Genomic DNA, 12,531 nt, shown 5'->3' on the forward strand with positions numbered 1-12,531 from the left:
GTCGCCGGCGTCGTTGTGCTGCGTGTGCTGACGTCGCGTCGGCGCCTGCTCACGACGCGTCGGCGCCTGCTCACGACGAGCCGGCGGTGCAGGGCCGAAGGGGTAATCCCTGTCGCCCATGAAGCCTGCCCTTTGTCTCCTCTCCGTCTCCGTGGACAGGTACGTACGCCAAAGCTCGGAGTCGATGGCGTACGCCGGATCGTCGCGGAGGTCCGCCGGCAGATACCGCCTCCTGCCCCGGATCTCCGCGGTCCGATCAGGCTCGCGCGCAGTGCATCGGAGGGATAGGCACCCGGCGGCAGCCGAGCCGCCAGCCACCAGTGCAGCCGCACGCCGGACCGGGCGTCGTCGCACGGCATCCATTTGCCGTGCATGAGCCTCCCACCGAGACGGGGAGCGGGATCTTCTTGCTGCCGCTGCCGGAGGCCTCGAAGTCATTCTTCTTCCCCATGGCGCTGCGGCGGTGGTGGTGGTTGTGGAGGTGTGGGCGAAGGAGCGATGCGGCCGGTGGACTTTTATGGGCGGGGCGCGCGGGGGATACGATGCCATTGAAGGCGGCGCAGAAGCCCAGCCGCCGCCCGCCAGTGCGCGCGCAGAACAGGAAGCCGCGCCATTGATGGCGAAGGCTGCGCCGCAGACGCGGAAGCGCTGACCGCCTGAATCTATGGCGAAGGCTGCGGCGCAGACGCGGAAGCGCTGACCGCCTGAATCGACGCCCTCGATGCAGACTCGCTGCCAGGCGAGCCCGGTGGGGAAGCGAGCGGACACTTTGCGCGTCCGCCGAGCGTCCGCCGCGACGCAAACCTGACGCATATTTGGGCCAGGTTTGCGTCTCCGCGGACGGCCCGGCCACTTTGCGTCGCCCCGCTGGAACAGGCCCCAGACGCATTTCCGGTCACGGCGGACGAAAACAGCGTCCGTTTGCGTCGTGCCCTAAGAACTAACTATGATGTCATCAAATCTCAAGTCGCAAGTCATGTTACAACTTATAACTAACCCGAATCATGATGCACAAAGCTAGTTCTCTAGCAAATCCCTTTGAGGAAATTATACTATAGCAAATTCATGACACTTCCTTTATAATTGAAGAAGCGCTCGCCGCGGCCTTACTGAAAGCTCCGTGTACACTTAATTAACTCAATCAGGAGGATGCTCTCGCATCTTCGCCGCGAGCTTAACAGCTACTCTGTCCAGCCGCTGCGCTCCCCGCGGCCATGACTAGCCAGCGGCTCTGCCTCCTCCAGCTGCTGCTGATGCTCTCGACGGCTTCCCACGCCCGAGACATCATCTCGCCGGGCCAGCCGCTGAGGGGCAACGACACGCTGGTCTCGCCGGGCAGCGGCAGCTTCGTGCTGGGCTTCTTCACTCCGCCGGGCTCCAACAACACCTACGTCGGGGTGTGGTACGCCCGTGTCTCCGTCCGCACCGTCGTCTGGGTCGCCAACCGCGCCGACCCGGTCCCTGGCCCCGTGGAGGACATCGCCGCCGCGACCCTGTCCGTCTCCGCCGACGGCACGCTCGCCGTCGCCGACGCCAACTCCACCGTCGTCTGGTCCGTCTCCCCGCCCGCCGGCGCCGTCACAGGAGGGTGCACGGCGCGGATACGGGACGACGGCAACCTGGTGGTCTCCGACGCAGGCGGGCGCGTGGCGTGGCAGGGGTTCGACCACCCCACCGACACTCTGCTCCCGGGGATGCGCGTCGGGATGGACTTCGCGACCGGCGCGAACATGACGCTGACGGCGTGGACGAGCCCGTCCGACCCGTCCCCTGGCCCGGTGGTGGCGGCCATGGACACCTCGGGCGACCCGGAGGTGTTCATCTGGAACGGTGGCGAGAAGGTGTGGCGGTCAGGGCCGTGGGACGGGCTCCAGTTCACGGGCGTCCCGGACACGGTGACCTACACGGGGTTCAGCTTCCGGTTCGTGAACACGCCCAAGGAGGTGAGCTACAGCTTCCAAGTGCCCAACTCGAGCTTCCTGTCGCGGCTGGCGCTGAACAGCACGGGCGCCGGCGGCGGGCTGTTGCAGCGGTGGACATGGGTTTGGGCGGCGAGCGCGTGGAACATGTACTGGTACGCGCCCAAGGACCAGTGCGACGCCGTGAACCCGTGCGGGGCCAACGGGGTGTGCGACACCAACGGCTTCCCGGTGTGCTCGTGCCTGCGCGGGTTCGCGCCGCGCTCGCCGGAGGCGTGGGCGCTGCGGGACAACCGCGCCGGGTGCGCGCGCGCGACGCCGCTCGACTGCGGCAACGGCACGGACGGGTTCGCGGTGGTGCCGCACGCCAAGGTGCCCGACACGACGGCCGTCGTGCTGGACCTCGCCGCCAGCCTCGCGGACTGCCGGGAGAGGTGCCTGGGGAACTGCTCGTGCACGGCGTACGCGAGCGCAAACCTCAGCGCCGCGTTCGGACGCCGCGGCTGCGTCATGTGGAGCGGCGCGCTCGCCGACCTCCGCGTGTACCCAAGCTTCGGCCAGGACCTCTACGTCCGCCTCGCCGCCGCCGATCTCGGTACGTACGTGTCCCGATCAGCATTATTTTTCTCTCGTAATTCTGCCATGTGATTACTCATCATGATGCATGCTGGTTGGTGAGATTTGTTCCGACCTATCATCTGACGCGCAAGATTACAGACAGCATTGGCATCTGGTCATTTTGTTTTGGGTTCTCTTGGGCATTTAGCTTTTTGCCATGTGCGCACGACTTTAGTTTGTCCCGATCAAACAAGTGAGAGTGGTGGAATGCCGACCTAGATCTTGCTTTCAGCACAGGGTTTAATCAGTGAGGGGCATCTCTCCATGCATTTGGGCCTCACTCCACTCTTTTGAGTACTCACCAATCTGAGTAGTCAAACCCACTTTTTAGGAGGGAAAAAGAAAATAGAATAATTCATTACGATTGTGAAGAAAAAGCTATACTTTGAGTATAGTCATATTCATATCATAATGCAAGTGTGACTAATCAGCACCTTTGGTTAACGGATAGTATTATTATACAGTAGCTTAAAGCTTGGTTAGATGAGAGGTTGTGATCAAATCCTGGAAAGACAACAGATAAAGCAAACTTTAAAAACAAGCCAATTCTTGGTTCCACATAAACGTGAAAGTACTTAGAGGCCATCATTTCGTGCCGGAACTAAATCAAGATTCCATCCAACGTGTTTGGCTGTCATACAACTACAAGAACCGTCATTTCAGTTGCAAATTCTAAGAACTGGTATTGTATGTTAAGTCAATTTCTATCTATAACCATGCCATTCTTGTGGAAATCATTTCATTTCATAAGTCCTCGTGGCAGCAAACATGATTTTTCAGCTTGGAATATCAATTTGACCGATGAAATGATAGCATCCATGTCATTTCATTTCTGCCAAGTGAAATAAAAATTAGGAGGTGCCAAACGAGCACTTAGTTAATCGCTCGTTCCTAGCAGCTTTAGGGGGAACTTAGCAATTTTGATATGCCTTGAGAACCTTTGATTGTTCTTCTATCGTTTCTACCCAATGCATCTTCCTTTTGTTGGGCCTGTAGTGCCTGCCAAGTAAGCATTTGTTCTATCCGAGCTTTTCTTTTTTTTTGCGAGGGAAAAGGAATTTTATTAACTTTGGGTAGAATTACAATCAATGTCTAAAGCACCAGCCACTTCCTGGGGGAAATGACGGAGCCACACACGAGTCCATCCATGAGTTCTACCTAAATTCGCTAACAGATGACTAACATAGTTACTAGTACGATCAACCTTAGCGACTTGAACTTCCCTTTCCCGAATCATCTCCCTAACTACTTGAATTCTTGAAGCATACTTCGTCAGGTTCGGAGTGCCTTCCTTGATCAAAGTAATTGCTTCCACGCAGTCTGACTCGATCATAAACCTGCCAGTGGTAACTGTCATGGCCTGGGCAATACCCAATTCCATTGCTGCTATCTCTGCCTCTGTAGAGTCTATGCAATGTTGAAGCTGCCAACAAGCAGTGAGGATCACAGTTCCATCGTGGTCTCTGATTACTATACCTGCTCCAGCCGAATCATTGGCATAGGAGCCATCAACATTGAGTTTCAGTACACCCCTCGCTGGAGGCATCCACTTCTGCTTATTCTTCTTTTCTCCTCTACACATGTGTTTGTTAGGCTGGAACCCTGCCTGTGAGATCACCATCTTCCCCTTCTCTAAATCTGCCATGGGATGTTGCTTAATTAGCAAGAGTGAATCCAGGTAGCTCATTAAGAATCGTTTGGAGCCTTCAATCGACGGTAGAGCCTTGTCATGTGTAGTTTCATTATGTGCAAACCAGATTCTCCGCAGCACCATCGGTGTCATCACTCGCTGTTCTTCGGTGATTTGGTGCAACAAGCCGAAGCAGCCACTCCACCCCCGTATGGATCGGTAGGTTGTCGGCTGGCAGATTCCAAACCTCCCTCATCGCTAACCGGAGATTTCGAGCATGTCGACACCGATGAATATATGGAAAGTGTCCTCTACTTCCTGGCCGCAGATCAGGCATGTTGCTGGTGTTTCCATGCCGCGGCGTCGTTTGTTTTGTTGTGTAGCCAAGGCATTCTTTGCAATTTTCCAGCCAAGGTGCTTTACCTTCGGTGGTACTGGGCACTGCCATATTAGCTTCCAGTCTGGCCGGCGACCATCAGGCCTAGTGCTAGTCGCTTCTAATCCTTGTTGTAACATTTGGTTCTCTAGTGCCACTCTATATGCGCTTCGTACCGAGAAGGAGCCGCGCTTATCTGGCTCCCACGCTAGGAAATCTTCATCATTTCTTCTAGATGGCTTAATTTTCAGAATTAGTGACACATCTTCAGGGAGGAAGTAGAGTTGCAGTCTAGGCACATTCCAGGTACCATCTGGATGGAGGAAGTCTGAAACCCATCGATATCTACATCTTCCTTTGACAGAAATAGGTTTGTAGTTTGGGGTTCCAGGTATCCAGGGGTCTCGCCATACACGGATGTTTGCACCATTGCCCACTCTCCATATAACACCTTGTTTCAACAATTGCAATCCATATTCAATTGCGTGCCAAGTAGATGATCCATTACCTGTAAACACGGTATCAACTAGAAAGCCATTAGGATAGTATTTTGCTTTCAAAAGCTGAGAGCATAAGGAATTAGGGAACTCAATCAGCCGCCAGGCTTGGCGAGCTAGTAGTGCTTGGTTAAACAGCCTCATATCCCGAAATCCCATGCCACCTTTATCCTTTGGCCGCAGCATGGTATCCCAAGAGATCCAGTGTGTTTTCCTTTTTCCCTTGTCCGCACCCCACCAGTAATCCCGGATCAGCTTGGTTAGTTCATCACACAGTCCATATGGTAGCTTAAAAATTCCCATGACATATGTTGTGAGGGCCTGGGCCACTGCCTTAATCAAGGTCTCTTTTGCTGCTTGGGATTTGTGAGTGTCATCCCATTCAACTAGGCTTTTTGCTAACTTCGCTTGAAGACTTTGAAATTTTCCTTTATTCATCCTCCCTTCCGGTGTTGGCAATCCCAAATATTTAGTTTCAAAAGACTCCTGCACCACTTGCAGTATCGCTTTAACCTCTTCCCGTACTTCCCCTGGACATGATGCTCCAAACATGATTGAGCATTTGCTGGGATTAATTAGCTGCCCCGTGCTGTTTGCATACTTCTCTAGAACCTCCTTTACCTTGTGTGCTTGTTCCTGCTTTGCTTTAAAGAATAGAAGTGTATCATCTGCGAATAACAGGTGAGATATCCCTGGTGCTCTACGGCAAATTTTCACTGGCTCAATAGTTTGGTTTTCCACCTCTTTCTGCAGAAGAGCGGATAGCCCATCTGCAACAAACAAAAACAAGAAGGGGGACAAGGGATCACCTTGCCGGAGGCCCCGGGAAGGCGAAAACGAATCCAGCAGGGTTCCATTGAATTTAACCTTATAACTCACCGTGGTCACACATGCCATTATCCAGTTGACCCACCGGGGAGCGAAACCCAATCTTTGCATCGCTTTCTTTAGAAAATCCCAATCCACTCTATCATATGCTTTTGAGAGGTCTAGCTTGTATGCACAATAATCCTTATTAGTATTCACATTTTGCTCAATAAAGTGCATGCACTCAAATGCCACTAAAGCGTTGTCCGTAATGAGCCTGCCAGGGACAAAGGCGCTTTGGTTTGCTGAAATGAGTTCACCAAGAATGGGCCGTAGCCGGTTAACCATGCACTTCGCCAGTACCTTGTACAACACTGTACACAAGCTAATAGGCCTGAAGTCCTTTAGGGTCTCGGGTTGTTCAATTTTCGGTATCAAGACTATGGCAGTATCATTTACTCCCTCAGGCATGCGCCCTGTCACAAAGAAGACCTTCACCGCGTTAATAACTTCCTCTTTCAGTGTTGCCCAGTTCCGCTGATAGAACCTCGCTGGAAACCCATCCACTCCTGGAGCTTTTAGAGGACCTATCTGGAAGAGTGCGTCTCCAATTTCAGTGTCTGTAAAATCTTTGCATAGGTTCTCATTCATATCCGCTGTGACTTTATCCTGAAAAAGGTTGATCAGATCGTCTGCATTTAAGGATGGGTCACGGGTGAATAATTCTTGAAAATACGAGGTGGCCATCCTCTCCATATCCGAGGGTGTGTCCTTCCACACCCCTTCAGCATTCTTCAGCTTTTTTATTTTGTTCCTGCGGGCTCGCCAGACCGCCTTTTGATGGAAGAAACGCGTATTGCGATCTCCTTCTTTGAGCCAGCTTATCCGCGACCGTTGCAACCAGAGCATCTCTTCACGGTAGAGTAACTCATTCATATGATCAGTCTCCTTCCTTATTTCACTATTATCTGCTCCTTTAAGCATTAGTTCTTCTAACCTCTTCCTGGATTTTCCTAGTTCACAAAGGACGTTACCAAACTTCTTTTTACTCCACTGCTGCAGTTCGGTCATGACCCTGTCCAGTCCCTGGTGCACTGACCCCAGATCATTTTTCTGTCCTGTGCTCTCCCAGGCTGCAGCAATCTTTTCTGGCAATTCCATTGACCGTTCCCAAAACACTTCATATTGCCTTCTCGGTGCTTGATTGCATCTCCGTTGTTCCTGCATCAAATTAATTAAAATTGGTTGATGATCAGAACAGGGAGAAACCAAGTGCTGCACAGTTGTGTCACAAAACAAATCTCTCCAAGAATGAGTTGCAACTGCACGATCTAATCTCACCCTAACATTTGCATTCCCCTTCCTTTTATTATCATAGGTATAAGGTGTGCCAGAGAAGCCTAGATCATGCAAATGACATATGTTAAGCGCATCTCTAAAATCTTCCATTTGCCTCACAGGCCTGGGGGTACACGAAAAGTGCTCTTCTGGCCAGAGACATTCATTAAAATCTCCAAAAACTAACCAGGGAAGATCAGATTCCATACATAGATTTTGCAGAGCCTCCCAAAAGGTGTGACGATTTTCCACTCGAGGCTCACCATAAACACAAGTAAGACGCCAAAGAGGGGCGTTTTGAGACACACGCACATACGCATCAATATAGTTTTTATTCATAGCTTTGATATCTACAAACCAACTCTCATGCCAAAACAAAGCGAGACCACCACTAAGACCTTCAGAATTGACACCATCAAAACCTTTAAGACCTAACCTAAGACGAAGACGACGCATTTTATTTTTATTTTGCCTAGTTTCACACAAGAAGACTAAACGAGCATCTGAAACCCGGGAAATAGTAACGATATCACGAACTGTCGGGGCGTTCCCGGCCCCCCGACAGTTGAAGGATAGGCAACTCATTGCTGCTGGCGAGACCACACGTTTGGTCTCGCCAGTTTACCCGCTAGCTTTGCGCCAGCTTGAGTCGTCTTCTTGTTTCTCTTGTACACCACCTCCACCTCACGCTGACCGGCCTTTCCATGCCACACATCTTGCAATTTCCCCTTCTTTGGGGTGCCGCCAAGATTCTTCTCCGCGTGCCCATCTGATTGTTGGTCATGAAGTTCCCCCTGAGCTTCTTGATCAGCCAAGCGCTTGCCGAGCACCTATCCGAGCTTTTCTGGAAGAGCACAAACTGACAGCAACGACTGGTAGCAGAAATCGTCATCTATAAAATGATTACACATTGAAAATATTCTGTGCTAGCTGCTTCTGCTGTCTTCCCTGCTGGATACCCCAAGCGGATCCTATGCAGACCCTATGGGTCAAGGCTCAGTGAGCAGTCATAGAATTAGGAATTTTGATATCAGAACCAACCATATACCTGTGCAAGCTAGCAATTGTCATTTTGCAAGGGATGGCTTGGATAAGCTTCACTTCAGGAGAAGAGAATCTCCATGATATACATGGAGACAAAAACTAAGCTTAGCCACCTGAACGAGATTAGGCTACAACTCTTACCAAAATCTCATATGTCTCCACGTGGAATGTATCCCTGTACCGTGGTCTTTCAGATGATCACCCTGATGTGACTTCACGGTCTGATCCAGTGGAAGTAGCACGGTTTGTCGATGCAGAAATTGATTCCAATCCAAGCAACTCCACACATCCCAATCATCCAGTCACAGTTCATTCCTGAAATAGCTGCACATGGGAAATTAACCAGTAAATTGACCTGACAAGTTAGAAGGAACTTAGCATGTCGATCTCACTTTAGAGCTGGTCCTGCTGCTGCACAGTTCCGGTCCTAATCTGATCACCAGTGGCCCTGCTAAGCGAAAACGGACACGATATGTTCTTTCCTTCAGGAAGAAGCGAACATAGCCTTTTCGTGTTGGAATGGTCCAAGTCACTCATAAAGCGAGGACCATCTAGTCCAAATCTTAGAGTGAGGTTAGATGTTTCTATTGCACTGGTTCCATATTTGGTAGTAAGCTGGATGGTGGTCGACCATCAGGTCTAAATGCCGTGAGGAATCGCAGGACATTGTGATGAATGACACCCAACCATGTCCAAATCCACATGTTTTTCTTAGGTGTGGATGTGTGTTTCCACATGTGGTTAACCTGTATGACCCATAACTGATGCATTCCTGAATCTTGGTACTTAATTCTTTCATTTCGTTCACGGATATGTGGGGTAAAGAATCACCGGAAGTAACGAAGAAAGGAGGAGAGGGTCCTATCAGTCTGATATTACATTCAGTTGGAAGGGACCAAACAATTTGCATGTTTTGGTACCAAACTGAGTATACACTACATATTTACACTGTCAGAGAAAAAAACCTAGCAGTTTCGTATTACTTCTTTAGTGGATTTCAAGGATTAGCAGGCAAGGTGTCGCCATAATTATGTAATAGCTGATGCTCCATTTTCAAAGGAAATAATCAAGACACGCAAGCAAGAAAATCAACATACCTGGACAAGTTGTTGGCACTCCAATACTTCACAGCTTGGAAGCTGTTACTGAACTATCTGAAGACTTCTTCGTCAGCAATGTATTTAGACATATCACATCATCATTCAAATATTTCTGTTGGAGAAGGACAGATGTTGGACTAGTTTTTGCTTTGCACCTGCAACATTATAAGAGCTCAACTCCCACATGATCGTAGCTTGTGTACTGTGAGCGAGGCATTTGGATCCACGGTGTCATAGTCAAGGTTAGGCATGGAACCCCTTGCTGTATGCTGTGTTCAGAATTCTACAGAACAGGACCACAGACTTGAAAAGCTTAAAACTTGGTAGGGCAGGACCACCCACCAGCATTTGACCCAATTGCATCCAGTGTTCTACAAAGTGTTACATAAAGCATTTGACACCTTAACATTGTCATATCCATGGTTGAGAATATTTTGAATGAACTAGTAAGCCCTCATATGTGCAGAATTTTATACAACCTACATATCAGATCATGAACTTCTGTACAAAAGATCACACAGATGAACAAATCAGAATAGATTTAATTCCATATATAACTAGATTTATACAACCTATGTTTCCATGTCGACATTCGTGAATACTTCAACACAAAGTCACGGTTAGCTAATAACATCCACCACTGCAAAATGCAAGTATGTTCTGTTTGCAATACTCTCTTTGTTTAGCAGCTGTACAAATGCTTACATTTATCAGCCAAGTGAATGGTCAGAATTCAAAAGTAGCATAACACCCCTGTGCATATTAATGTAATATATATGCTATACACAGACAAATGTTTTTTTTCTTATGAACACAGTTGGATGCTTTATCTACAATCGTGTCCATGATCAAACTAATATTGGTAATTTCTTGCGCAGATTCAGTTAGTAAGTCTAAAAAGAAGGTGAAAGTTATAATTGCAGCTGCCGTCAGCATCTGTGTACTGGCAGTTATTCTAGCACTTATAGGGTTCTTCTTTTGGAAAAGAAAGAGGACAAAAGCAAGATTATCAGGTAACTCCAAATGATCTATGTGTCTCTTGCTTCCTGAAAATAAAAACATTAGCTCTTTTTAGTCGAAATATAAAAGAATAATCATAAGGAAAATAACTAACCTATTATTTGCTGATTTCATTTCTAAATTTGTTGTTCCAATAGAAACACCAAGTAAATGGAGTGGTGTTTTGCACAGCAGAACACTACAAAGCGAAGGAACTAGTCATGGGGCTGACCTGGACCTGCCAATATATGATTTGGAGACTATAGCAGCAGCCACAGAGGGCTTCTCAGCTGACAATAAGCTTGGTGAAGGTGGCTATGGGCCAGTATACAAGGTACTGAAGTTTCAAAGACAATTCATTGGTAGTTTCGAAGCATCGGAAAATTGGAACTTTAGCTCTTGCAAACAAGTTACGTCATCAGTAGTCAAAAACTCTCAAAATCAAATATGACCTTTTTTAAGTTTTCATATTACAGAGCATTCGCATATGTCTGATTAACAATACTTGCTTAAAAAATACAGGGTATGCTTGAAGATGGACAAGAAATAGCTGTTAAAACGCTTTCGAAGGCATCAGCGCAGGGTCCCGATGAGTTCAAGAATGAGGTCATGTTGATAGCAAAACTCCAGCATCGGAATCTTGTTCGACTTATTGGGTGCTGCATCTGTGGACAAGAAAAGATACTCATATACGAATACATGGCAAACAAAAGCCTGGACTTCTTTCTGTTTGGTATAAACCTAATTAACCTCTGTGAGCATGAAAGTTCTCTCTTAACTTTCAAGGAACAAGCACCAATTAACTTTCCATATGTTATCAGACAAATCCAAGAGCATGCTTCTCGACTGGCGAACCCGGTACCGCATAATCGAGGGTATCGCCCGAGGTTTACTGTACCTTCACCAGGACTCGAGATACAGGATCGTCCACAGAGACCTGAAGACAGGAAATATCCTTCTGGACAAGGACATGACTCCTAAAATTTCAGACTTTGGCATGGCAAGGATATTCGGCGGGGACGACTCTGAAATCAATACCCTTCGAGTGGTTGGCACATAGTAAGTAGTTAAAAGTTTCGACAAACAATTCAATAACTTGACAATGTCAGTCCCCTGACATGGCTGATCTTTACATGGTTCTGTGCAGTGGCTACATGGCTCCCGAGTACGCGATGGACGGGGTTTTCTCGGTGAAATCAGACGTGTTTAGCTTCGGCGTCATAGTGCTGGAGATCATCACCGGTATAAGGAACAGAGGTGTCTACAGCTACTCCAACCACCTGAACCTTCTAGCACATGTAAAAGCCTGAACAAGCCTGAACAGCAAAATCCAAGACCTAGTTAAGCACCTCTGAGTTTCTCACCCGCCAGTATCTCTAAAATTCTTGTCATCAGGCATGGAGCTTGCTGAGCGAGGGGAAGAGCCTGGATCTAGTGGACGAGACCCTGCAGGGGACATTCGACCCGGAGGAGGTGCTCAAGTGCCACAAGGTGGGGCTCCTGTGCGTGCAGGAGAACCCGGAGGACCGGCCCCTCATGTCGCAGGCGCTCACGATGCTGGCCGCCGCCGACGCCGCCTCACTGCCGGCACCCAAGCAGCCCGGCTTCGCCGCGAGGAGAGCCGCGGCGGCGGCGACGACGGAGGACACGTCGTCGAGCAGGGCCGACGGGAGCTTCGTGGACAGCATGACCATCACCATCATCGAGGGACGGTAGAGATGGCGCCGACCGGCCGATCGATCGGAGCGCGACTGGGAAAGACTGCGACGGTGTTGTGAGTTGCATAGGTTTTAGCGGTGAATTTTGAGTGAAATTTGCCCGGCTACTGGGCAAGTTTAGATGTGTTTACACAATTGTACAGCAAAGTCAAATCAATGGATTGGCGGGGCTTGAGGTTCTTCACCTTGCAAACGGCGGCGATGACCTCCGTCGCCGTTGCGGCCGCTGATTTCAAAACCAGCGACCGCGGGAACGTCATGGGCCTGCACCTGAATCCACCTGAAATTCACATCTCCAGCTAAATTTAGCTACTGAAACAACCTACGGAGTCGAGCAAGGAGATCGTCCAGGTCCTAAATCGGATGGCTTCCAGCATATCTAGCAGTCCCCGTAAAAGTCGAGCCCTTAAAAGCAAGTATCTTAGCAACACCACGTAGGCTAATTGATGACATGGAGGAGAGAGAAATAGGAAAAAGAGATTTGT

At 49.2% G+C, this 12,531-nt stretch overlaps 1 protein-coding gene across 1 annotated transcript; it reads left to right on the top strand.

The window, feature by feature from the left end:
* The first annotated feature begins 1,250 nt into the window (after positions 1-1,250).
* Positions 1,251-12,226, top strand: LOC124681109 (receptor-like serine/threonine-protein kinase SD1-8). Its single transcript, XM_047216067.1, has 7 exons — positions 1,251-2,514; positions 10,208-10,342; positions 10,487-10,662; positions 10,851-11,061; positions 11,150-11,387; positions 11,476-11,626; positions 11,724-12,226. Exons 1-7 carry the CDS (start codon positions 1,254-1,256, stop codon positions 12,042-12,044), a joined length of 2,493 nt encoding a protein of 830 aa, XP_047072023.1. The 5' UTR covers positions 1,251-1,253; the 3' UTR covers positions 12,045-12,226.
* The last annotated feature ends 305 nt before the right edge of the window (positions 12,227-12,531 follow it).

The sequence above is a fragment of the Lolium rigidum genome, unplaced genomic scaffold (genome assembly GCF_022539505.1).
Source record: "Lolium rigidum isolate FL_2022 unplaced genomic scaffold, APGP_CSIRO_Lrig_0.1 contig_34108_1, whole genome shotgun sequence".
Taxonomy (NCBI): Eukaryota; Viridiplantae; Streptophyta; class Magnoliopsida; order Poales; family Poaceae; genus Lolium; species Lolium rigidum.

What these genes read in the sequence shown, in the direction of transcription:
- LOC124681109 (XM_047216067.1), top strand. Translation starts at nt 1,254, where the DNA reads ATGCTCTCGACGGCTTCCCACGCCCGAGACATCATCTCGCCGGGCCAG. An exon ending in GCTATGGGCCAGTATACAAG is followed by an intron (nt 10,663 to 10,850) that starts GTACTGAAGTTT and finishes TAAAAAATACAG; the next exon opens with GGTATGCTTGAAGATGGACA. An exon ending in CTTCGAGTGGTTGGCACATA is followed by an intron (nt 11,388 to 11,475) that starts GTAAGTAGTTAA and finishes GGTTCTGTGCAG; the next exon opens with TGGCTACATGGCTCCCGAGT.